The sequence below is a fragment of the Lissotriton helveticus genome, chromosome 4_1 (genome assembly GCF_964261635.1).
Source record: "Lissotriton helveticus chromosome 4_1, aLisHel1.1, whole genome shotgun sequence".
Taxonomy (NCBI): Eukaryota; Metazoa; Chordata; class Amphibia; order Caudata; family Salamandridae; genus Lissotriton; species Lissotriton helveticus.
Window position 1 is genome coordinate 1,175,877,098 of NC_136063.1, and position 27,208 is coordinate 1,175,904,305.

At 44.6% G+C, this 27,208-nt stretch overlaps 1 protein-coding gene across 9 annotated transcripts in view; it reads left to right on the forward strand.

Moving 5' to 3' along the window:
* Positions 1–27,208, forward strand: part of RELCH (RAB11 binding and LisH domain, coiled-coil and HEAT repeat containing) — an 878,561-nt gene that overhangs the window by 399,135 nt on the left and 452,218 nt on the right. For all 9 annotated transcript variants that reach the window (XM_078687764.1, XM_078687757.1, XM_078687759.1 and 6 more), the window contains 2 exons: positions 670–760; positions 18,847–18,918. In XM_078687764.1, coding sequence (XP_078543890.1) covers positions 670–760; positions 18,847–18,918 — 163 coding nt within the window. The remainder of the gene's footprint in view (positions 1–669; positions 761–18,846; positions 18,919–27,208) is intronic.

Genomic DNA, 27,208 nt, shown 5'->3' on the forward strand with positions numbered 1-27,208 from the left:
TTGCCAAGCTGCACGTGGACATCCTCCCATACATTCAGGAAGCATTATTGCTTGGATGGTAAGATCTGTTGTGATGGGTATTTCACCCTGTCGGTTTAAACCAGTTCACAGACACACCTCCAGAGAGTTATTGCTTGGGTATCTATTCTAAGGTGAGGAATCTGCATTAAGAAGTCTCTATTTGGAGAATAGGTTACTAACATTTGGTAACTCTTTTTCTGGTAGAGATTCTGTCTAACCGCAGACACCTTACCAACTCTCCCATCCTACCTACTCTGTACACTGGGCTCTTTACCCAAAAGAACCCTTTAGACATTGCACACTGGTCAATAAAGTAACATTCGTTTTTACGTGGCGCCTCATTTTTGGTATGGAACTAGTGACGGAATAAACTAATGTCAAAGCGCCGGGGTGGTGCCTATATAAGTACTGCAACGTCACTTATGACGAAGGCGACAAAGAGCTGAACCGTGCCACTTACCAGCATGCAGAGATACTAGTAAAGATTTTCCAGATACATTCTGACACCTAGGGAATATTCTAAGGTGAGGAATCTGCGGTTAAATATGCCCTTACCAGAAAAAGCGTTACTAAAGGTAAGTCACTTGTTGACCTTGTTATGTAAATGATGGACTAATTAATTTTTTTTAATGTTGACTTGTCTCTCAGACAGATGATCCTGACTGGGTGCGTGGCCTTCGCTCGTCATGTAGGACCAACACGAGTTGAAGCTGAGCTTTTGCCGCAGTGTTGGGAACAGGTGATTGTTAATCATGCTTTGAATAGATTAAACTTATTTACAATGTACTCTGGTTGTTCTTTTTGAAATATCTGCACTTCAAAACCAGTGCAGTGCCATGAAGGAGTGTTTGACCCATTCTCATGGTGCATATATGCTGTGGTATTTACAGAAGTGGAAGTGGGTGGGATGTATTGGGAACGACGTGCCCAAACTTTTTTAATTTTATCTAACCAGTTCCCATACGTTCTATAAAAGAATAACCGTTCCTGCCCCTTAACGATGACCTTGCATTGTCTAAGGTTAAAAGAAGAGAAGGAGGCCTTCCTGCACCGTGAATGTTAGTTTATCTTACATTTCTTTTTTATTTAATGTGTTCGCTTTATATTCTCTATGCAGTTACCTCTAGGTAAAAGTCTAACAATATAGTTCACAATATTGTGTTCTTTTTAGCTATGCGTCTGACCCTGCCCCCAACACATTGACCACTGTGTTCAGAATCACAGTTCCCATACTTTTTTTAATACACTTTAAAAAAATATATTTTCGACTAGTTTTATATTAAAATCAAAATAAACCAAACGTTTCGGCATTCTCTGGACGTATCATGTAACACACAGGATAAACTATGACATGTTACTTTGAATTACTCTGAAAAACCCTAATGGAAATGCCTATGTTTATCCTCATCTTTTAATGTTTTTGTCATCTTTGTCAAATTTCTTAGTATTTTTGTATAGCAGAGTGCATTGATTTTCTTTTCTGCTCCCCCTTTAATTGTTTTGTTTTACTATATACTTCAGTGTGAACATTTCTCTAAATATTAATCTGTTTTCCCTCATATTTTGAGAAAGCCCCACTTGTTTTCTCTGGTATTGCCTATAGCGTATTTACATTTTGTTAGGATACAGCACCTTAAACGTTTGCTGAAATAATGCATTACTTTAATTTACTGAAAAGTATCTATCATTGCATTTTCGACTAAGACTTTTACATTGTGAGCAAAATACACCTGATGTCTGATGCAAAGAAAAGTAATTGAAATGTTAAGGCTCTACTTACCTATTTGCTCGCACAGAAAATGAATTTAACTTTCTTTCTACAATAGTTTTATGTAATGTAAAAGTGACTATAAAAATGTTTGACAAGTCATTACCTGGACTGATGAAAGGTTCTGGAATCCCATACTGGCAGCAGATTGGGCAGTGAAAAAGTGCTAAATAACGATAACAATCATCCGGTGATGCTGCTAACGCGGGATTACTGGTTACTAATTATTTTACCAAATCCCAAACTATGTCGACTGAATCGTTGGTACCTGTCATTGAGTAAAGGTAATCTCGCAATAAGTCAATCAATTTAAGAACTTACACCACTCTAAATGACCACTGACCAAAATTAAGTTTTAAAGATTTAATATAAAGTCAAAGATAACTGAAGATACAAACTTCTCAAAATGAGATTCAAAAGGTAAAATGGTATCACTATAAACATGAACTTCTTGAATAATCTAAGTCTGAAGAACAAGATAATAAGTACAAGCTCAAAAACCATAAGGGTTGTCAAAATAGATATAAGTTGCAATCTCAAAGTCATTACAGAAAAGAAAATTAAGATTAGTCTGTCCCTACACTATTTTAAATGACATCCCTACTTAGCAAGATCTTAACCCTCTAGGTGTCAGCCGTGGTGACTTCCTAAGAAGATCGCGCACTTCTCTTTGTCTCTTCTCTGATAATGGGTCTCTCCTGATCAGCCTATCTGCCTACCCATCCGCTTCCTTAGGCTCCCAAAATCATCTGCTCTGCTCTCCTCCCGGGTCTCTTTCCCTAATACCAAATCACATTTTCAATAGAAACGCCCCTTGGGACGCCCCTCACGTGGTACATCTTTGCGCGGCAAACTCCATGATGGTACTCTTGAAGACCCTCGTTATAGTTGACCTTGGTTCCCAGGCTTCTTCTTCAGTGCGCTGATACCCCCTGAAATTCCTGGAAACTCCTACAGGCCTGCGCAAGGCGCCACTGAACAAAGTCCCTTTCATTCGAGCTGATTAGGACCCTCGCACCTGCATACAGCTCGTCCTGCAGTGGGCCTCAAATTCCAGACTCCACCATATCTTTAGTCATAAAACACTCTCAAAGCTCTGTGCTGGACACCTCGCGACCTCTTCTCTAACGAGCACATGACGATTTACACGACATGACATTATCTCCTCTGGCCTACTTGATTTACATGCAGCAGGTCCCTGCACTCTTAAAACGTTAACTTGATTTAAACAGCAAACATTCTTAACTAGCATACGTTTCTAAAATAACACATCTATAAAGCATATACTTTTAACCCTAAGTTCAATAGTACATTTGGAAGAACCATGTCAACCTTATCTCACATTAATTTAGCAGCACGTTCAGGTTTGCTGTGAATTGCCCTAAGGCCTACACATAATACTGGATTTTCAAAGTTACATTTAATTCGGACATGATTCTTTTAACATGAGAACATGAGGTTTTCACATATATTCCAACATTTCTACATTAATCTCACACCGTTATAATTATAGTTACTCTACTTAACATTCTATACATTTCACTACTGATTATAAACCACTCTGTATATTTCACTCCTGGATATAAAACACTCGTGTGCAAAACATGTTTAAACTAACTACGTGCTTGTAAATATGGCGTACTTATACATTTTTTCAAACTTGTGCTCTCTCAGTCCCCCCTTTGATGACCTTCAGGGGTCATCATCACCATGACACCAAAAAAATGTAGAACCCTTCAAAGTGAAGTCAGGACAGTGCCACCTCTTTTCATACTCTCCAATGCTTTCAGACTCTTGTATTGAGAATCCTGCATTGCTGTCAACTCTTCCTCTTGTTTCCTCATAGTTCTCTGCAACCTATTTGCTTTATAACATTGATACAAACGCACCAATCCCCACAAAGTGATTACACAAATCACAATTATGATGATGGGTTTCAATATGTACCAAACGATACCCTTTCCTAAGTTGGCAAACCAACTTCCAACTTTACCCATTCCATGACCTACTTTTTCCCACACATTTACCTTTGCCAGGTCCTCAATTTCGTAGTGTATGGCAGTGATGTTTTGTATATACTTCTCTAGAGGCTTTGAATTGTCTGGAATGTAAGTACAGCATTCCTGGACCTTCAAGGCCTTACAGACTCCTCCCTCTTTTGCTAACAGAACATCTAAAGCAAGTCGGTTCTGAAGAACCATTGCCCTAATCGATTGCATCTCACCTTCTATCAGCATCAATGATCTTGCAGTACTAGCAGATAGCCTATCTACGACTGTAGCTAACATCCTAATTTTGATGTCATTCATTATCAATCCTAAGAAAGGGAATGCAGCACCTAGTACATCTCCAACTACTTCTGCTGCACCCAGCCCTCGCTTCCATCTAGTTGATATTTCTTTCTTAGGCGTGTCTAAATTCTCAACATGATATATTTTAGGAAAGACAACAGCCAGATAGCATGATCCGTACCAATTATCTGGTAACTTCACATAGGCATATCTTCCACATACAAAATATACATTTGGTATTGCTTGCATCCCTTTCATAAAGTTCTTAGAGTAATACTCCAATTGAAAGGCATGTTCACAATTGACTTGACCTACATAAAAGTTCTCATAATAGGAGTGACTCCTGTGAATACACAGTTTCCCCCTTTTCTCCTTATCCAAAGCAATTGGACCAATACTACCCTTTCTTTGATGTGCCCTTTCCTCCTTGGTCCAATCTGTTTCCTATTGTCCTGATGCTTTCAAAATCTTCTGCCTCCTATATCTAGTATCTACCTGTGCTATAAACTTTTTCTCAACTTCTGATATTTGACAAGTCAGATTGTTCCTTCGAGCATGTGAAGTATCTAACGTTTTCCATGGAATAAACCATTTGTGTAGTCTGTCTTCGCTTTTGTAGTAGTCCCATTTGTTCAAATGCTTGAAATTCGGAACCTCTGGCAATGTCGAGTCGAAATTCGAGAAATAATACTCGAATCCTTCTCGTCCATAAAACATGCTCAACAATAAACTGCACGTTATTCCATATGTCAACGGAAGATGATGGTATCTGATACCCTCCTCCACTGAAGCTGGTAATTGCATACAAACGTAACAATCCTTCACTTCCATGGCATCAACATATTCATAAAGCAATTTAGCATAAGCATTTGACTTGTAATTTCCCTGTGACTCGTCGGTGTGAAGCCTTTTTATTTCTGCATCTAACAATGCTTTGTCTTTCTCATTGATGTTTCCCTTCTCTTTAATAATGGTAGTTTTCGGTGTTGACACTCCCGTATCCTCCTTGACTGCGGTTTCATCCCCTCCGTGTCCCGCTAGGAATGAAACAGTTACCACTAAAATTATAAGAGAAACCACTACTCCTAAAAGTGTAACAGCTATACATTTTGCCCTGCGGTTCGGGTTGCCAGCCTCCATGTTCTCAAACAGTGTAGTTTTTGACTTTCTTCCAGCATTCACTTCCTCTTCTTTTCAAACAAAGTCTTTCTCTCTTGCAATGTCTTTCTTTGAACACTTGGAAGCTTGACAATTTGTTTCCGCAAAACAGTTCAAAGTCCAGTAGAAAATAGACAACCCTAGCCCTTCTCCATCCACTAAAATGAAACCCCTATAATTTTTCTTCTTCCACTCGGCGCTAGGTTATCTTGCAACAAGTTTTTACAATTTCTTTTCAACAGTCTTATTTTCGTCTGAAGTTATGTATGACTCAAGGAGTGACACTACGTCTTCATAAATGTCCATCCGAAGTATCATTCCCTCAGGTTCTGGGCAGTTCGTACCACACCATGGAAAGTCAACTTTTTCTAGGATTATTCTCCTTATTTCGCTCAAGACAAGTGGACGGACAAAATTGAGAGTTAGCGTTTTTTCAATTTCCACTCCTGGTACTATCAGTTCTACATCCACAATTACAAAGGGGTCCGTTCTAATCAAGATCACTTTCTTCACCTTTCCAGTTCTGCGCCCCTTTGAAGACATTCACAATATGGTATTAATCCACAACAATAAGCGCTCCTAGCATTTCTACTACTCGCTCAAGCATTTCCAAACGAAGAAGAGTTCCCTCCAATATTGGATATCGTGAACAGCAAACTGGAAACTCAACTGTCTCTAGAATCAATTTTCTTATTCCACTCAGGAGAGCAGGATGAACGATGTTGAGTGTCAGCAACCTTTCGGTCTCCGCTCCTGGCAGTAGAAACCTTATTTGCACTGTGATGATCGGGTCAGTTCTGATCAGTTCCACTTCCCTGATCCTCCCTGTTCTGTGTCTCCCAGACATCTGCAACGAGGTAGGTCCAGTCGGGAGTAGAGTATCTTCTACTAGGCACTCGCACCCTCCTTGATCTTCTAAGACCCTCCTCGGCTTGATCCTGGATATCTTCTTCTGGATCTGAGTCTTCGGATATAGGAGTAAGCGTTTCTTCCTGGGCCGACCTCAAACTTAGCCTTCTTCTCCTTGCTGGCCAAGTGGCAGCTCCAAGCCTTATTCTCCTATTTCTTGTCCTCTCACTTGGTTCTTGGTCGCTCTGATACGGATCTGAGTCTGAGTCGTATTCACTTCTGCTCTCTCCTTCAGTTGCGTCTTCTGTCTCACTACCGTCCTGCCTTCGCTCTTCTTCTGAATCCGATGCGTTCCCAACTTCTTCCGACACCTCCTCAGCTGCCTCAATCCCTTCTTGCGACTCTTCTTCCACTTCCGGGCTTTCGTCTGGGATGGGAGCTGTTCCTTCTAGAGGTGCTGGAACTCTTCGAGTATGGGATGCATGGATCCAATTTGGCAGCCCCCCGCACTTCACCGCGGTGTTCGTTATCAGGATTACCTGAAAGGGCCCACGCCAGCGAACATCTAGGCAGTTCTTCCGGACGTGTTTTTTAACTAAGACCCAGTCCCCTGGGTTCAGGTCATGACACAGGTTCCTCGATGCTGGAACTTCAGCCGCATGCACCTGAAGGGACACAGAATGGATGGCGTCAGACAGTCCTTTACAATAATCCAAGATCAGATCATCTGTAATATTCAATAGAGCAGTAGTTGGAACTGTAGGAAGTCTCATGGCCCTCCCCATGCGCATGCTCATGAGCACTAGAGGAAGAGCATCTGGCCAACTCAAAGATGTGGATGCCACTACTTTAGCCAATCTATTCTTCAACGTGCCATTCACTTGTTCCACAATTCCTGAAGCTTCTGGTCGATAACTACAATGCAGCTTTTGATCGATATTCAGTGTGGAGCACAACATCTTCACTATTTCGCTGTTAAAATGTTTTCCTCTGTCAGATTCCAAAGAGGCAGGCACCCCGAAGCGCGGTATCAACTCCCTGAGCAACAATTTAGCCACTGTGAGTGTATCGCACCTACGTGTAGGGTACGCTTCAACCCATCTGGAAAATACGCATACAATCACCAACACATACCGAAGGCGATTGACTCTTGGCATTTCGATGAAATCTAGTTGCATTCTATTGAAAGGCCCCCCCGACCTCCCAATGTGACTCAGTGTGACTGGTGTTCGTTTGCCTACGTTCAGCTGTTGGCAAGTAACACATCGCTTACATACTGATTCTGCTGCTATTCTGAATTTCGGGCAATACCAAGTCTGCCTAAAAACTCTCATCATAGCATCCCTTCCTAGATGTACTGGACCATGTATTTCTCTCGCCATGGGATTAGCTAATTCTTCAGGTAACACAGCTCTCCCATCTGCTGAAACCCAAAAATCCATTTCACTTCGCACACAACCTGCTATTTCCCATGCCTTTTTCTCTGTTTCAGGTGCGTTCTCCTGCATTATTCTTAAATCCTCCCAAGTGTCTACAGTTTCTAACATCATACTTAATTCAGTTTTTTCTTCTGCACCTTCTATTTCCACCTTTGAGAAAGAATAACTTTGTTCCGCACAATAGCGTGCGACTTCATCAGCATATCTATTACCTTGTGACACAAAATCTGTATTCTTAGTATGAGCTACACACTTCACTACTGCGATGTCAACAGGACCTTGTAATGCTTCTATCAGCAATCGCACAAATTCTCCATTTCGAATGGGCGAACCAGAGGAGGTCATGTAACCCCTCTGAGACCACAACTGCCCGAAATCATGAACCACACCGAAACCATATTGGCTGTCAGTGTATATGGTGACTCTCTTTCCGTTTCCTGCTATGCAGGCACGAGTTAGGGCAATAATTTCTGCTACCTGTGCGGAATGTACTCCTTCCAGGCAAGCGGCTTCCACAACTCCAGTAATGGTACAAACAGCATAAGCTGCTCTCAACCGACCAGTATCGTCTCTTAAACATGAGCCATCAACAAAGTAAATTTCATCGGGGTCTGACAATGGCTCATCCACAATATCTGGTCTGGGTTTCGTGCATAGTTCAGTCACATCAAGGCAATCGTAGTCTTCACACCCTTCGCCTTCTATTACAGTAGGTAATGGCATCAAAGTAGCAGGATTCAAGACAGAGCATCTCCTGAGAGTCACGTTTTCTGCGGCAAGTATAACTTGCTCGTAGCGCGTGAGCCTACTATTGGTCAGATGCTGCGTCTTCGTCCTGGTCATTAACAATTCAACTGAATGTGGTACATATACCACTACTGGATGTCCCATCACAATACTCTCGCTCCTTTCAATGCTGACACCCGTTGCAGCAACGGATTTGAGACATCCGGGCAACGCTGCGGCTACTGGATCTAATGTAGCCGAAAAATATGCAACTGGTCTACGGGCATTACCGTGGGTCTGTGCCAAGACTGACAAAGCACATCCCTCTCTCTCACAGCAATAGAGTGAAAATGACTTTTCGTAATCTGGCATTCCCAGAGCCGGAGTACGACATAAATCGTCTCTCAGCTGTAAAAACGCCACCAGACATTCTTCATCCCATGGTACCGGATCACTCACCTCCTTGTGCGTCAGTTTCTGTAAGGGCTTTGCTTTCAGTGAAAAGTTAACTATCCACTGTCGGCAGTAACCCACCATTCCTAGGAACATTCTAACCTCTCTCTGAGTTGTAGGCGCATTCATTTTCATTATCGCCTCAATCCTCTCTGGGGACACCTTACGTTTCCCTTTTTCTAACCTGTGCCCTAGATACTGTACTTCTGTCAGACAATACTGCAACTTGCTCGGAGATACCTTATGTCCATTTTCAGCTAAATGATTCAGTAAGGCAATTGAATCTGCTTTACAAGCTTCCCCTGTCTCTGACGCAACAAGTAGGTCATCTATGTACTGTACCAGAACCGAATTCTGTGGCAGTACTAGATTCTCAAGATTCTTCTTCAGCAACTGATTAAAGATGGATGGGCTATCTGTGAATCCTTGTGGGATTCGACACCATGTTAAAACGCGATCTTCCATTTTAAAAGCAAAAAGATACCTGCTCTCTTCATCCAATGGGATTGAAAAGAAAGCCTGACAAAGATCTATCACTGTGAACCATTCTGCTTGACATGGTATTTGAAACAATATCACTGATGGATTCGGTACCACGGGACAACATGAAACGACTATGTTGTTAATTTTTCGTAAATCCTGAACTATCCTAAACTTTCCGCTAGGTTTCTGCAAACCCATAATCGGGGAGTTACAAGGACTACCCACAATTTCTTTCAGTATTCCCTGCTGTATCATTGACTCGATCACAGGCTTTATTCCTGCAATCGTTTCCTGTGACAATTTGTATTGAGGCGTTCTTGGAAACTCAACATTTGGTTTTACCAATATTTTTACCGGTTCTACCCCTTTAATCAATCCTATATCTTCTCCTGTGAAATCCCACACCTCTGACGCTACTACATCTCTTAAATCTTGGGGAAGATCTTCTACAGTCAGAGTAGGATATAGTTCTACACAGAATTTTGAATTGGCCACCTTAAAGGTAGCATCATCGTCGGTAGTCTGTACCTCCACTCCTTGTGGGGTGCAGTATATGGTGCAGTTCAATTTGCACAACAAATCCCTTCCTAACAGACATACCGGACTTGAGTCACAAACCACAAACTGATGTTCGTTCATGTGGTTTCCAATTTTCACAGACACTGGTTCTGTCAAAGGACTAGTCATCCTTTTATTTGCGACTCCTACCACCTGAATTGTTTCCCCTGACATCGGCAAGTCTGGAACCACCGCTGATCTCAGAGTCGAACGAGTAGCCCCAGTGTCCACTAAGAACGTAGTGGGACACCCTGCCACTTCTGCCTCAACAAATGGCCCTCTTTGATCCACTTCTAGGACTGCCCCGAGGGTACAATCCTCTTCACTGCTCACCCGTTGTCCTGTCAATGGGTCAATGTAATAACACTTTTCTTCCTCGATAAACAGAGGCATTTGTTTAAAGACCTTTCCCCCAGCTGCTATCTTCGGTGGCTGTGGGAATTGGGCCCGTGGAGCCGAAGTCCCCCCTTTGGCCACCTTACTGCTTGAGACTGTCACCTTTTGCACTGGGTCTTCTTGGACCTGTTCTTCTACTTCTAGCTCTCCATTTTCAGGGTTAAAGGGACACTCGCGTCGCCAATGCCCCACCTGGTGACACTGATGACACTTTGTCGTTTTCTTTAAAGTGGCAAAGTCTATCCTAGGTCTCTGCCCTTCTTCATTATCTTTATTCTGACCGTTTGGCTTTCGTCCCATCCCCTGTTTCTGCTGGCCACCCTTCCCAGCGGACTGCATTTGCACCACCATCAATTTCTCCTTTAGATTCTTGGCTTTAGAATCTATCTCGTCACTGCAGTACCTCGCATAACGTAAAATCTCATCTAGTGGTTTGTTCTGCCAACAGATTAAATGTTGCTGTATCATCAAACAAATATCAGGTCTCAACCCCAAGACAAACTTTGACACAAACTGCCCTATATCTTTGGGATCCATTACATCTAGTCCACTGTATTGCTTGAATGTTTTCAGCAACCTGTCATAAAACTCATGCACGGTCTCCTTCGGTTCTTGCCTTGTTCGATCTATCTTTACCCAATCTATATCCTGTGGTGGTACCTTATCTTTCAGCCATGCTATTACCCTTTCGTACTTTTGCATGACAATCTCGGACGGTCCATTAGTCCGAGCATCCCTCACTGGTTCAGTATTTGGCCATTCAACACTAGTCTTGCACGGGGTCCACAAATCAGATGGGACCACGATGTCAAACAACGTGTTCAAATCTATCCACAGTACTTTCGAGATTTTGACAAACCTCTCTACCTGTTTATACCATTCGACTGGATTGTCCCGCAACTTCGGAAATGAGTTGGTAAATGCAGCTAAATCTCCTCTACTCCAGGGCACATGTACATAATTTCCGTTTGATATTTCTCGCAAAGGGAATGCCTCCATCTGCATTACCCTTCCCTCAGGGGTCATCACATTTGTACTTCGCCTAACTGTGCCCTTTTTCGACCACCTTTCTTCCCATTTATCCAGTTCCCTCCACACTCGTATCCCTGTTACCAGCTCTCTTATGTGTGTTTTTAATCCAGTAGTTCTCTTCTCATCTAGATCTTGGTCTGCGTACTGTAATCTGTGGTTACTCTGTAATGCCCTTGTCCTAGACAAATCCACGGCATACCTGTCTGCCAAATCAGTCAATTTCTCATGAAACGCTCTAGCTTTCCTAGTAATATCCTTTGCCATGAACAATAACTCATCCTGTTCATACAATTCTATCCTTTCCAAAGGCAATGTTCCATCTATTATCTCATCAACATCTGATTTTAAACTAGTAACATCAAGCCTTTTTGCCTTAATTTCAGCTTTCAAGACACTCAATTTAGCTCCTCCATCCGCATCTCTCCCATCCCAGCTCCGAGATCTACGTTTAGGTATTGGTGAATTATAGGGAGTCCTCCCCTGTTCCCATCTCTCTAAGTCCCATGCCTTTCCATCTTCTCGGGGTGGGTGGTGAAACACTCCTTCATGCCTCCTAGCCTCTCTCTCCCCATCCTGGCTAGTTTCACGGGATGCAGGGTAAGATGTTCCATTACTCCCTCTTTCTTCCCTACTTCCCTGTGATTCCTGATTATTCGAGGCGTGGCGGGACCTATCGCTGTTCTCCTTTCTCCAATGTTGAACGTCTTCCCCAAGTGTATGATGAAGGCACCTAAACCTATTCTGAAAAGCCCGTACCGCCTCATCTCCTCCTTTCCCCCAGAGACGGGACATTTCCTCACATTCTACAATCCTAGTATTTTGTTCCGGCTGTTCTCTCTGATTTGTAGGACATGCATCCCCTCTATTCTCTTGACTTTGGCCTTCCCGGCCCTGACTGCTTTCGCTGGCCCCACAATGAGATACAGTCCCGTTACCCCTGCTTTCCCACTCTGGTTCTGTTCTTGTCCTGTTACTTGGAGATACTACGGACCCGTCCCATTCCCTCAAATCAGCCCTTAACTCTGAAAAAGATCTTGGCCGTGGTCCCCTTAGATCCATTGGTCCTCTCGGACCTCCCTGTTCTGAATTGGGACCGACAGTTGTGTCTAATGGGGTGTTCCATGTTACCGAACCTGGCAATTGTTTCCATGCATTTGTCACATTATTCCTCCTTTCCATCTCAATCCTTTCCCTATCCAATTGCCTTTGTTGTTCCCCTCTATCTCTCTCAGAATTATAGATCGAAACTATGGGTCCTATGGTAACAGGCACCTGAAGAGCGTCTGGTAATCCAACAGACTCAACCCTTTCTGTGGTTGGCGCTTTTTGCACCACAAACCTTCCCACTACACTCTGTAGAGTGTTGTTTGGAGGTTTTTCTCCACTTTTGATAGGTGTCCATTCCGATATAGGGAGTGGTGTATATCCTTCTATGTCATTCCCATCTTCCCTTGCGAGCCCTCTATCTTCTATCATCCCCACTCTCGGAGGTGGTCTATCCATTAACAATCTGTTTATTAGATTGTCCTCCGACTCGCTTTCCTCGTCTTCTTCCATGAGATTTCCTCCTCCTGACACCTCCCTCATCGGATACATTTTCTCCACCTCAATAGTCTGTACCCTCCAACGCTTTTCCTCCTCATCCCATTTGGAATCTCGCACTGCCCTTACCGATCGCGTCAGTCTTTGTTGACGCCTGTTCAAATTTCGGTCGTGTGCAGCCTTAATCCATGCATTAAGAGCCTCAAACTGTGTTGGTCTGGGCGAGGGTTTCAATGAGGACATGGTTGCTTTTAGCCGATGTAACACCTCTAATTTAAACGTCCCGTACCTCGGGAACTGCATTTCCTCATTCCCTTCCGTAAGCTTATTCCAAGCCCCAATCCATAATATCGTATGCAGCCCCACATTCGTTGCCATATAATGAGCTGGTGTACCCTCTGGCGGAGCCTCTTCCCCATAATAATGTTCACTTCGTTTACGTTTAAAAATCCCTTTCAAACACTTAAAACACTTCATGATTTCTCTTTTCTCCGCGTTTGTTTACTTCCTGATGATATTCCACCAATCTCAGCCCCGTTCTCACTAACTGGCCTATCCGTACGCGACTTTCCTCCGACGTCACTCTAGCCGCCCAACCAGAGCGCGGCTCTAGCTAACGTCACACCAACCGCTCAATCAGAGCGCGGCTCTAGCCGACGTCACCCGTCCCCCTTCGCAGCAGTTCCCCTCCTTTCTCAGCTCGTCTCCTCGGTCATGCACGCATCCCATTCATACTCTGAAAAATGATTACTTCCGTCCAAGCGATCACCTTTCTTGACTGTACGCCCACAGTCTTTCTGTAGTTGTCACCTTAACTTGGCAAAATGTCTTTCCGTTTACTTCCAGACAATCGCCTTCTCCGATAGGTTACTCACACGCAGTAACTTTCGACCAGCGTCCGTTACTCATACACTCACTCTTACACTCCCCCTATCTTGGATCCACGGCGGTCAATGGTACCTCGTGACCTCCGTACTATGGTCGACAACTACCCTGGATGTTCGATACACCCAAAACCACTTAAGCTCTGGCCTGAACTTAAGATTTCACCAGTTCACCCGTTTACCAGGTTACCAGCTTACCAGGTTGCGCGCGCTCACAACCTTCTCTCATTCACACTACAGGCATTCAACTCCGCAAGACATTACAATACAAATACAACACAAAACACCGCAATCTGTTCACGCATGACCCTTTTTATACTCACTCTCCGATACTGCTGCTTTTCTCGCACCGTCTGCACCTTTCGGCACACGATTCTTCCGCTGCTCGTCTCTCGGCGTCTCGGGCCTTGGGGTAAACTAACCTCTCTAGATTACCTTCCTCAAGAAGATAACCATCCTCACTCTGCTACCAACTGCTAACGCGGGATTACTGGTTACTAATTATCTTACCAAATCCCAAACTATGTCGACTGAATCGTTGGTACCTGTCATTGAGTAAAGGTAATCTCGCAATAAGTCAATCAATTTAAGAACTTACACCACTCTAAATGACCACTGACCAAAATTAAGTTTTAAAGATTTAATATAAAGTCAAAGATAACTGAAGATACAAACTTCTCAAAATGAGATTCAAAAGGTAAAATGGTATCACTATAAACATGAACTTCTTGAATAATCTAAGTCTGAAGAACAAGATAATAAGTACAAGCTCAAAAACCATAAGGGTTGTCAAAATAGATATAAGTTGCAATCTCAAAGTCATTACAGAAAAGAAAATTAAGATTAGTCTGTCCCTACACTATTTTAAATGACATCCCTACTTAGCAAGATCTTAACCCTCTAGGTGTCAGCCGTGGTGACTTCCTAAGAAGATCGCGCACTTCTCTTTGTCTCTTCTCTGATAATGGGTCTCTCCTGATCAGCCTATCTGCCTACCCATCCGCTTCCTTAGGCTCCCAAAATCATCTGCTCTGCTCTCCTCCCGGGTCTCTTTCCCTAATACCAAATCACATTTTCAATAGAAACGCCCCTTGGGACGCCCCTCACGTGGTACATCTTTGCGCGGCAAACTCCATGATGGTACTCTTGAAGACCCTCGTTATAGTTGACCTTGGTTCCCAGGCTTCTTCTTCAGTGCGCTGATACCCCCTGAAATTCCTGGAAACTCCTACAGGCCTGCGCAAGGCGCCACTGAACAAAGTCCCTTTCATTCGAGCTGATTAGGACCCTCGCACCTGCATACAGCTCGTCCTGCAGTGGGCCTCAAATTCCAGACTCCACCATATCTTTAGTCATAAAACACTCTCAAAGCTCTGTGCTGGACACCTCGCGACCTCTTCTCTAACGAGCACATGACGATTTACACGACATGACATTATCTCCTCTGGCCTACTTGATTTACATGCAGCAGGTCCCTGCACTCTTAAAACGTTAACTTGATTTAAACAGCAAACATTCTTAACTAGCATACGTTTCTAAAATAACACATCTATAAAGCATATACTTTTAACCCTAAGTTCAATAGTACATTTGGAAGAACCATGTCAACCTTATCTCACATTAATTTAGCAGCACGTTCAGGTTTGCTGTGAATTGCCCTAAGGCCTACACATAATACTGGATTTTCAAAGTTACATTTAATTCGGACATGATTCTTTTAACATGAGAACATGAGGTTTTCACATATATTCCAACATTTCTACATTAATCTCACACCGTTATAATTATATTTACTCTACTTAACATTCTATACATTTCACTACTGATTATAAACCACTCTGTATATTTCACTCCTGGATATAAAACACTCGTGTGCAAAACATGTTTAAACTAACTACGTGCTTGTAAATATGGCGTACTTATACATTTTTTCAAACTTGTGCTCTCTCAATGCAATATCTGTTCAATGGAGAAAATATATCTTCTAGTAAGTCAAGAGTTGTTATTGGCAAGAACGTGCTACTAGATGTTAACTATGCATTAAGAAAGCCAGTGGGAGCTGTGGCCTGACGAAATATGGTGTAGGCATACCATTTTTTGCTCTCCCGTCTGACCATGATCTAAAGCAGATTTCCTGGAATGTTACCACAAATTCTGCCGAAAGAAACCCTCCTGACTATTTGACAACTTCCAAAAAAGGACCCTTTTACCCATGTTTCTTGCATACCTCTGACACAGAGGTGAATTGGGCTGGAAAGCCTGGGATTAGCACTGCTTCTCCCAGCCACATGTGTTAAACGGGAAACGAGGATGCATCTAAATGTTGAATTTGACAGAGAACCCCTCTGGGACACCAAACAGAAATGTTGGCCTGAGCGCCCTGCCTCCTGCCCTCTGGACTGACCCCATACACACACACTAAAGGACCGACTTTCAAAATGATTGGTGCTTCTGAAAGCCAGCAACGACTGCAAAAAAAGAGCGAAGATATAGAAGGAGACCAGTGAAAGGCAACGAGCTGTCCATTATCCTGAACTGCAATTTCGTCATTGGTGCCACACAAGATAATTGACAGTGGCTCATAAAGGAGACCCTAGCAGAGTGGGGGAGGAAATATAAACATAAACAATAGGATGAAATTAAGCTCTCTGAACACAAGCCCTTCGTCAATTACCTTATGTAAGAGGATGTTCTCATGTCATGCATTACTGAAATCTGTCTTCATTCAGAACACTATGAGCAGTACCCCAGATACTAACTGGTTACTAACCACATAAAATCTGAAGCAAAAAAATAAGACACACATACAGACATTTGGGATTGTCTAGTTGCCCTCGACTTAAAAGTGGCAAAGAAGTGATCTGGTAAGGAGAAGAGATGGTGTGCGACCTAATATGTGGATTAGCAAGCAGGCACTCATTCATCACTGTTTCAACCTACACCGAGGCCTAGAATTGACTTAAGTTTACAGGAAGTTTATAAAGGTATACTTTCTGGATTCAAGCCCAGTAAGAGCTGGGTGATATTGTATGGCCGCTGATGCACAAACGCTTGCAATCAGAGGCCTGAACTAAAGAGAAGCCTGCAGGAGGAACATTCTATAATTTAAAAACACTGTTTTCTCTGTTTGACTCAGAGAAAGCATTTAGTTGTGTGCACTGGCATTTCTAGGAAACCCAATGTCTGTGGCCCTAAAATCCAGGAATAGGTATTATGTGGGTATTGAGAGCCTGTGGGATGTTAAGCGCTAATCTTAGTTGGATCTCATGGACCTGATGTCAGGAGGGGAAAAACATCAAAACAGCCTAGTAACTGTTCATAGCGTCAGACTGTGATGCGTTCAGGGTGTTTTCCTGACATCAGGAACTTCGAGAACCAATTAAGATTAACTGTTATCGTCACGATCAAATGCTCAGGATACTTCACTGAGCCCTGATGAAGTTACTTTCAATAAACAAATGAGGGCATCAGTGAAAATATCTGTTCTTATAAATTCTGTCATCATTAACCAAAATTAAAACAACATTGAGAAACAGAAGTGAATTATTAAAAACTGTTACTATTATTAGTTTGTATTATTGAATTATTTAATGAAAATAGAATTCAAAAAGTCCCACAACAAACTGAACTTCTTCATCTTAATTTTGTGCACCAACAATTGTTTTGGTCTTCGGCTTTTCCTTCTGTGTGATCTTGGACATATGGTCACACATCAGTGATGCTCATTTCCCTGTATGCCCCCAACTTTAAGAATAGGACTCCCAACCTTAGAGTTGTAATTATTTCTTTTTCTAGGACATGTGTTCACTGGTGACACTGAGGAGGGGTTGGTTGGGCCAGTTTCAACGTTGACACCGTATTGCTATTGTTCATGCGCACCAGGCCGGCCTTTGGGTGTAGGCTAGGTGTATGTGTTAGCTTCTAAATCCACAAAAAGATGTAGTATCAAAAGAAAGCCACTTATCATACTTATACGGTTACCTATTCAATTAAGCCGGCAGCACAAGGCATTTTCTTACTAAGTTGAGGTAAATTTATGGCTTTCATGGTAACAACATGCAAGTCTAAATATACGAATACAACTCAAACCCTTAAATTTTAGTTATGGTATAAAAACACAAAAAAATGTGTTAAATTGTTTGGCTGATAACGTTTTTCAAGTTTGCTTCCAGCAATATTATTTGACTAATTCTTTTAGGTTGTTTTTACTCTTTATCTTTCTTGCAAATCCAGATAGAACTGTTAGTTTGTTTCAGTTTGATGGAGTCTAGGTCATATTTTTGTTCTGTTATGCCATTCTTTGTGTATTTAAAGCAATTTTAACACAAAACATATATCGAATTCTGTTCAGTCTGATATATTGCATTTAGCAATGTACCTTCCCTACTTATGACAGTAATGGTACTTTATGTTGTAGCTTTCTTTAAAGTTTTATATTGTTCTGACTTAAAAATACTTATGCAGCTTTTCAAAATAAATGTTCTTTGAGCTTTTTGATTATTACATTCCTGTTTAATTCATTATCTGTTATCTGGGTGTGTGAATGTTGGAAAGTGATAATCTGTTCTTACAGTCAGTTTTTCAGTCGTACAGCTAGTATTAAAAAGTGAGTTTGTTGCTGTCTTGGAGATACCGTTAAATGTTTTTTTCAAGTTTGCGTAGTATGCTCAGAATGTTCTTTACCACTGTGATGGTGGGATTACGTTTTTGATACAGATGGTTGGATTGTGGGAAGGGCTGGTATTCGTGTGACCTTGTCACTGATGATCCCGTCTGAGCATTTGCAATATTTAGGCTATGGAAGAGATTCCATCATCCTCATTTGGTGGCAGGGTATATTTGAAAAAGCGAGGAGCTTAGAAGAGAAGGAAATAGAAATATCTAATGTAAGGTAAGCTTGCGTCTTCTTCACACAATGTGAAACTTACATTTAATTTGGCTGTATGCACAAAATAAAGTTTTGTTTTTACATGCTGAGCCTTTTTGCTCCTGATCAGCTTTACAAGTGTTCTACACTAAGATTATGACTTTCCACATGTTGTTGCCATGGTGATAGATCATTCTGGCAAAGAGGTAAAAAATGATCCCTGCCTGATTAGGTCTTTATCCTTTATTCCACTCTTCTAAAAGATCTCAACTAAATGTTGTGAGCTGCTAAATGGTCTTTGAAACTGTGCTTTCAGTATTTGAATGCTAATTTATTTGTGTAGTCCAACTAAAAAAACATATTTTCTTTGTTTTCTTAGATCAGTCACAAGTACCCAGAGAGAAGGCTACTGGTGGCCGAGGCCTGTGGAGCTCTAGCACCGTATCTACCTGTAAGGATTGCCTCCCTTTCTCTTTCAACATATTGACATTTCAATAAGACCAGAATGCAACTTGGCTTGTGCAAAGACATTTAAATTGACATTTGATTAACAAAGATTTTGATGAGTGTGTAAGTTAGCCATGTGTGCTTGATCGTTTGTACAAATCCATAGTCCTGTTTATCTGAGACGCCCTGCATTAAGATGTCTATATATATTTACGTGCTACAGTTGGTTGTAGTAAAACTGTATTTTGTGTTTTAATGCTTTTTTGTAGCCAGAAAATGCACCTAAACACCTAAAACTGAAATTGGAAACCGTACTCTTATGCAGAGTTCATTGTCATAGGACTAATGCTACTTGAATATAATGGCAAATAACACTACCTACATATGTGAAGCAAAATGGTTAGTCTGTATAGTCACACACCCAGTAATATTTGATTGTATTGGCATTTCTGGTCCATTCTAAAACAAGCACTGGCAAAACTACTAGGTCTGGTGATATCGGCCACCCTTTTGGCAATTTCTGTTTTGTTATGTTGTTTGCATAGCTTTGTTTGGGAAGATACTAGGCATTCGTCAGACTTACAAAAACAACATTGACTAAAGGCAAACATGTTTTTGGGTCTAAAAAAACCACACATTACCATAGTACGAGCACTGAAGGGGAATTACTTTAGTTGTGGATGTGCTCATTTTGAAAGGGCAGCATGCCATAATTCATGGTCAAGACAGCCAGAGGCTGAAGTGGGCCGACGCATTGCAACTTGATGCATGCTTGAGTGGGTTGGAGCAAAATGTGAATGACACAACCATTAGACAAATGTATGACTTGTGGCTGAAAACCCCTATAGGTAAGTGTCTTACACATAATGTTTGTAGAGTCAAACTGTCTTGACTAACACATACCTAAAACACTAATCATTCTGCCTTTAGAGGGCGGGGGAAGGAAGTATTTTAAATGTTTAACTTGACAATTGTCCGTTTATGAATTCACATGTATAATTTTGAAGCTTTTGGTTTGTGTACTACATGCATAGTAAAAAGAGAATAGCTGAACAGTGAACAGTTTCAAATAGACACAGTGTTATGCTGTTAAGCACCATCAGTCAGATAAAGGATGCTTCGAAAAAATGAATTTGCAGCAGCACTGGAGGAAGACATAAACTGATAAAGCATGGAATGTGACCTGTGCTCCCATCTGGCAGAAAGGTCATGATTTAACTTCAGACTCTAAACACAAAGGCAACACTAAAGTAATTATGAAGTAAAAACAAAAGCAGTGGCACAGCCAGGTTTTTTATGGGTTTTTTCGGCTACTAAATAAAGTATCTGGTTTTAATGTTTGGAAAGTATGTGCCCACTAGCCTGATAATTTACCAGGCAGGAAATTTCCAGACATATCTGCCAAGGCAGCCGATACCGCCGGAGATGGTGTTAGATTACTGAAATGTAAGAGTGCATCAAACAGGGTAATTTCTTAGAAGTTCAAAACACAGGGTGAAGTGGAGGGATGGGGTGTGGCTGACTGAGGAGTGTTGTAATTATTTGAGCTCTGGAAGATTCCAGGACTATGGATGCAGACAAGAGGTCTGAGATGGGTGCTGAAGAGTGAGCAGAGCATTCCTGGGACTTTGCACCTGAGATACTAGCCAAAAACATGTTACCAATAAAATGTTAACAAACAGGTCACCCCTCAAGGTAGACAAGTTGCAACCAAATGAAGGCCACATTTAGACACTAGACAGTGCCTTACCCTGTGCCGCTATATGAAGGTTGGAGTTGAGGTCTCATTTTTGACTGTTCTTAGTGTCCGGAATAATGAGGCTATTGTAGCATAATATATTGTCTTAGTTGGAAAGTCTAGTATTATCCTTCCCATAAAGTATGTGATGTTTAGTCAGCTAGTGTGTGGATTTGTCTTTCCCTATTCTGGTAAGCAAAAGGCTGTTATGACTTGTGTTATCACAAATGGTGATCATTTTTGCCCTGCCAGGGTATGCTAAAATGCATTACATGCACCTGCGACCCAATTCTGCCCGGGCTCCGAACCACCCATGCCCACCAGCTTTAAGCTTCCTAGACTGTTTTCACCAAGAAATCCTTTCAGTTCTCACATGCTAGAGTACTTTGAAAGCCTTTTTATATATTGTTTATGGAATTGTGTTATGAGCTAAACCATGTTTTCTTTTCCTCTGGGTTTTATGCCTTGTAGCATGTGAGTGTGTTTTTTTTGTTTCACTCCTTCACTTAGCCTCAAGGTCTAACGCACCAGCCTGTTAGTCGTTTTACTCTGATGCCCAGTTGAGATATCCTGCGAGGTTTAACACTGGGGATTCTCATGGGGCTTATGGCCCTTGTCTTTTAGATCCTTTGACAGAAGGTGTCCTGTAGAGCATAAAACATGGTTTTGGCCAAGGCACTTCTCCAGGCTGAACACAGAGTCTTGACAAGAAGCACTGAGTGCACTCTCAACCAGGCTTACCCAAGACATCTTTTGGAGCTGCATGTTTAGCCTGTCATCAGATAGCGTCTTTGTTTATTTATTTATGTTAATCGTGAAGTTTAGTTACCATCCTGCGTCTAGTTGCTAAGTTTTATAAGGTCTTACTGAGACCTTGATTGTGCATCTGCTGAAGGTGCCTTTCTGGGCTTATATTTAGTACTGTTTGAGCTTTTCTTAAAGGCCACTTTAGACCTTAGGTAAATTCCCCATTTGGGCCTACATCTGGTCCTTACTCAGACTTTACTGTAGTACTCCTTGATGTAGAACACTTCTCGAAGCATGATATTGGTTTAACCTCAGGTGGTTCTCATGCTCTTCTGTACTGTACCCAAATTTTGTGTATGGCTCCCTTTTGGTTACCACAGTCTTTTGCTACATGGCTTTTTGACCCTCATTGCTGACAAATATTATGTTAAATCTGTTTCTTTGCTTCTTGTTTCCTTTCACATTGTTTTAGATTTGTAGGAGCTGAGAGAAAATATTAAAAATTAGACTTCTACTCAGCTTTATCCAATTTTATTCTATCACTACTTACACTAATTGCACTGCTTTTTCAGTTGCCTAATTACATCTATTTAATATCTGCACTACCCATTTGTTGAAACACTAGCCACTGGGTCTTCACATCCTCTATTATACCCTTTGACTGTGGATACATTCTCCCCTGGGTAAGGAGAACCCAGATGGTGTTAAAAAGGGCGGAACAGATCGGCAACTGGTGGGAGAATTTCACCTACCCTTGGGGTTACTTTGCCCACGTTTGTTTGCCCATGTGTATTTAGTAATGCATAATGGATCACTTGGGTTTTCCACTTCTTAGAAATTAACATTTGGTTATGTTATTGATATTTTGTGAGTTGTCTTTTTTCTTACTTCCCTGACCCCTAGATACTTTTTGATTGTTGATGTTATTAGTAGGGGCGTGTATCTAGTTTTGGGTCATAAAACCTGCCCTTGGAGCCTTGTACTAAAATAGTGTGGTTTGTAGACAGATAAACATGTTCAACATTCTCCAAAGGTGGTTGATGTCATATTGGCAGCCAGTCGTACCTCAACTAAAACTGTATATGCCTGTGTTTGGGACAAATTTGTGAGGTGGTACAGCACACACCGGGTTGACCACCTCCAGGCGAAGTTATCTGAGGTGTTATTAGTTTTGTCCTTTGCCCGGTATGACTTTGCTCTGTGCACAGTTAAAGGGTACCATTCAGCTTTTTTGCAGTTGCCGGATCAGCCTTCATTGTTTAGGTCCAACAGAAAAGCCAGATTTGGTTTTTCTAACTGAGACGTGGGCCAATGAGAACAGTGACCCTGATTGGCAGCTAGCAATCCCAATGGGATATCTTGTCGCCAACTCTGACCGAGTGTGGGCTAGAGGCGGAGGAACTGCTATAATATATCGCTTGGACTATACGGTCAGAGTTACTCTAGAGCCCATAGTAGACGTGGAAGCAATATATTTTTCTATAAAATGTAATAATGTAGAAATATTTCCAGGCCTACTAATTTACAGACCTCCTGGACCTAGAGCATGTTTTCTGCTTTCCATCCACAGTTATCTGTAATCCTGTCTAGATACCGAGCATTTCACTATACTAGGTGACTTTAACTTCCATTTGGAAGCTAACAATAACTCTGATACGGCATGCTTACTAGATAAGCTAGCTAGCCTCGACTTTAAACAGATTGTTAATGAACCTACACACATAGCAGGACACACGCTAGATGGGATTTGCACCAACAATCCTCGTATACAGATTAGGAAGGTCTGCCCGTTGCCATGGACCGATCATTCTGCTGTGCATTTTGACACCACGCCTGTAACATCAATCAGGGGACGGAGCTCTAGTCCTCTGGCTAACAAATACAGGGCATGGAAGTCACTAAGCAAACCAGATTTTGTATCGGCACTTAGTAACGAACCGGTAACATCTTGTTAGAAGGGGCAATCTCCGAGGGCCAGGTTGTGCTCACCCAGCCACCCCAAGATCCACCTCTCCCACGGAACTTGCCGAGTCTTGATTGTGAGGTCCTCGCCGGGGAGGCCTTTGGGTCTGGGATCGTACACACTGAGCTCACACCACACTACGAACAGACCCTACACCGTTGGATTTTAGGAACAAGTTCTTTATATAAGCAAATAACGAAGGAAGCACTCTTATATACACAGTGGCCACAGGACCACAAAGTCTCTGAGGATTCGGGAAGAGGGAAGCGGGACAGTCTTTTAGTCTCTGGGTCAGTACGAGGCGTACCCTGCGCACAGCTCTCAATCCTCGAGCCGGGGGGTACGGGATGATGGTCGTACCGACTGCTTCACCTCGGTCGGGTCGGCTCGGTCGTGATGGTGGTCTCGATGGTTCAGCCGGACCAGAGTACTCTTCGAGCCGCGACGAGGTCAGCAGGGTTCGATCTGGAGAAGTTCGTGAGGAGCCGCGACAGTGTCAGCAGGGCTCGGATGGTTGCAGGTTCAAGCTTGAGCCGCGACAGCGTCAGCAGGGCTTCGGTGGTCTTAGAGGTCGAGCCGTGACAGCGTCAGCAGGGCTCCGGTGGTCTTAGAGGTCGAGCCGCGACAGCGTCAGCAGGGCTCCGATGGTTACGAGTTCAGCTCGAGCCGCGACAGCGTCAGCAGGGCTCCGATGGTTCAGTTCCTTAAGGCGAAGAAGGAGCCGCGACAGCGTCAGCAGGGCTCAGAAGTTCCAGATGAGTCTTCTTAGGGTCAGCCGCGATCAGATCAGCAGGCTTCAGGTCCAAGATACAACTAACCCGCTAGTTATCAGGCGGCCCCAGTTATAGTCCTTCTACTCTTTGATCTCCGGACCCTCGCAGGCAGAGGTCTCTGGCCCTGGGGGCTGGTCGTTGGCGAGGTCCGGCGGTTGGCTCTTTGATCCCTTTGAAAGATGGGTCCGGGAATTCCCAGACGCCCAGCGGGTCTGGAGCCAGCCCTTGGGGAGGCCAGAGGGGTGATTGAACCTGGCCCACAGGGGAGGGCCAAAGGTGTGACAGAAACCAGCCCCTCAGGGGAGGCCGGAGGTGCCATCGAAACTCCCTGGCTTATCTCACTCGGGAGCCCTTTACCCCCCAGCCGGGACTGGCGCGCCTTTGGAGTCTGGGCTTCGCTGGGGCCGGGGTCACGCTAGGCCTAGGGAGACAGGGATGTCGGGAAGGGAAGATTGTGTCCGGGCCTTGTGGGGCAGGTATGGCTAGGTGCTCGGAGCTGGGCGAGGAGCGGGAAAGGCAGGCCTGGTCAAGGTTCTCGGGTGATCTAGGCGTCACTGGGTAGGACGACCAGGCTCGGGTTGCAGGCTACACTAACGGGGTGGCCGCGCAGGGGACTCGGGGTACAGGCCCTACGCTCACAGGGTGTGGAGGGACAGAGGTGAACCACGCCACGAGGCCGGGTCCAACACGCGTCCCCCCCAGCTGAAGGCGGGGAGAACTACCCATCCTCTTGGGGGTTCTCTTCGCTGAGGCGGAAGAATCGGGACAGGCCGTCAGCGTTGGCGTGGTCAGAACCCGGCCGGTGTTCGACAGTGAAGTCCATCCCCTGGAGGGAGATGGACCAGCGCAGCAATTTGGGATTCTCCCCTCTCATCTGCATTAGCCACCGGAGAGGTCGGTGGTCGGTCTGGACCCGGAAGTGAGTACCGAACAGGTAGGGCCTCCGCTTCTTCAGGGCCCAAACTACCGCGAAGGCCTCCCGCTCGATGGTGCTCCACCTTTGTTCTCGAGGGAGTAGCCTCCGGCTAATGAATGCCACTGGTTGGTCTAGGCCGTTCTCGTTCACCTGGGACAGGACTGCTCCGATGCCATGCTCGGACGCGTCCGTCTGGACTACAAACTCTCGTGAGTAGTCGGGGGCCTGTAGGATGGGGGCAGTGCACATGGCGTCTTTTAAAGTTTCGAACGCCTCTTGGCAGGCGGAGGTCCAGCTGACTTTCTTCGGCTGGTTTTTGGAGGTTAACTCCGTGAGGGGGGCTACGATGCTGCCGTAACTCTTGATGAACCGGCGGTAGTATCCCGTGAGCCCTAGAAACGCCCGCACTTCCGTCTGGGTCGTGGGGGCCTCCCAGGCCACGATGGCATCGATCTTGGGCTGGAGGGGGGCTACGAGGCCGCTTCCGACCTTGTGCCCGAGGTAGATTACGGACCCTTGTCCGATCTGGCACTTGCTTGCCTTAATGGTGAGACCGGCCCTTCTCAGGGCCATCAGCACCGCCCAGAGGTGCTGGAGGTGCTCGGGCCAGTGGGAACTGTACACAGCGATATCGTCCAGATACGCAGCGCTGAACTCCTCCAATCCAGCCAGTACCTGGTTCACCAGTCTCTGGAAGGTGGCAGGGGCGTTCTTCATCCCGAAGGGCATCACCCGGAAATGGTAGTGACCATCCGGGGTGGAAAAAGCGGACCTTTCCTTAGCTCCCTCGGTGAGGGCGATCTGCCAGTATCCACTGGTCAGGTCGAACGTGCTAAGGAAGCGAGCAGCCCCGAGGCGATCGATAAGCTCGTCGGCTCGGGGGATGGGATGAGCATCGGTTCTGGTGACTGCGTTGAGCCCGCGGTAGTCAACGCAGAACCTCAGCTCGGGAACAGCACCGGGGGCGGCTGCCTTCGGAACCAGGACCACGGGACTAGCCCATGGGCTGTCAGAGGCTTTGACCACCCCGAGAGCTAGCATCTTTGATACCTCGGCCTTGATGCAGGCCCGGACTCGGTCAGGGACGCGGTAGGCTCTGTGCCGGACCGGTGGGCTGTCCCCGGTGTCCACGTCGTGGACGCACCAGTTGGTGACGCCGGGGGTGAGGGGGAAGAGGTCCGAGAACTGTCCCAACAACTGGCGACAGTCCTCGCGCTGCTCGGGAGAGAGGGAGGAGGAGAGACTCACCCCCTCTATGGAGCCATCTTTTTCTTTCACGCACAGGAGATCGGGGAGAGGCTCCGTTTCTTCTTCTTCCCCATCGTCCGTGGCTAGGAGCAAGCTCAACTCGGACCGGGCGAAGTGGGGCTTGAGGCGGTTCACGTGAAGGACCCGCAAGGGGTTCCTGGGGGACTCTACATCGATGAGGTAGGTCACCTGACTCTTGCGCTCTACCACCTTGAAGGGCCCTGTCCACTTGTCTTGCAGGGCACAGGGCTCTATGGGGGCCATAACCCAGACCTGCTGTCCGGGCTGAAACTCGACCAGAGTGGCATTTTGGTCATACCACCGTTTCATTTCTTCTTGGCTGGCTTCGAGGTTTGCCTCGGCCAGCTCTCGGAACTTCCTCGTCTGGTTCCGGAGGGCCAAAATGTATCGAAACACATCGGGAGGGGGCTCTGGGGCCGCCGTCTCCCACCCTTCCTTGACCAGGGTGAGGGGTCCCCGGACGGGGTGCCCGTAGAGCAGCTCGAAGGGGCTGAACCCCAGGGATTTCTGGGGGACTTCGCGGTACGCGAAGAGGAGACAGGGAAGGAGGACGTCCCACTTACGCCTCAGGGGCGCTTCGAGTCCCATGATCATTCCCTTGAGGGTCCGGTTGAAGCGTTCCACCAGACCGTTACCCTGGGGGTGGTATGGGGTGGTGAACTTGTACGTCACCCCACATTGTTGCCAAAGGGACTTCATGTATTTCGAGATAAAGTTGGTCCCTCGGGCACTGACGACTTCTCGAGGGAATCCGACCCGGGAGAAGATGGCCATGAGGGCCCGCCCCACTACGGGGGCGGTCACCGTTCGGAGGGGAACGGCTTCGGGGTATCGGGTGGCATGGTCTACCAGCACCAAGATAAAGCGGTGCCCCAAGGAGGTCCGGGG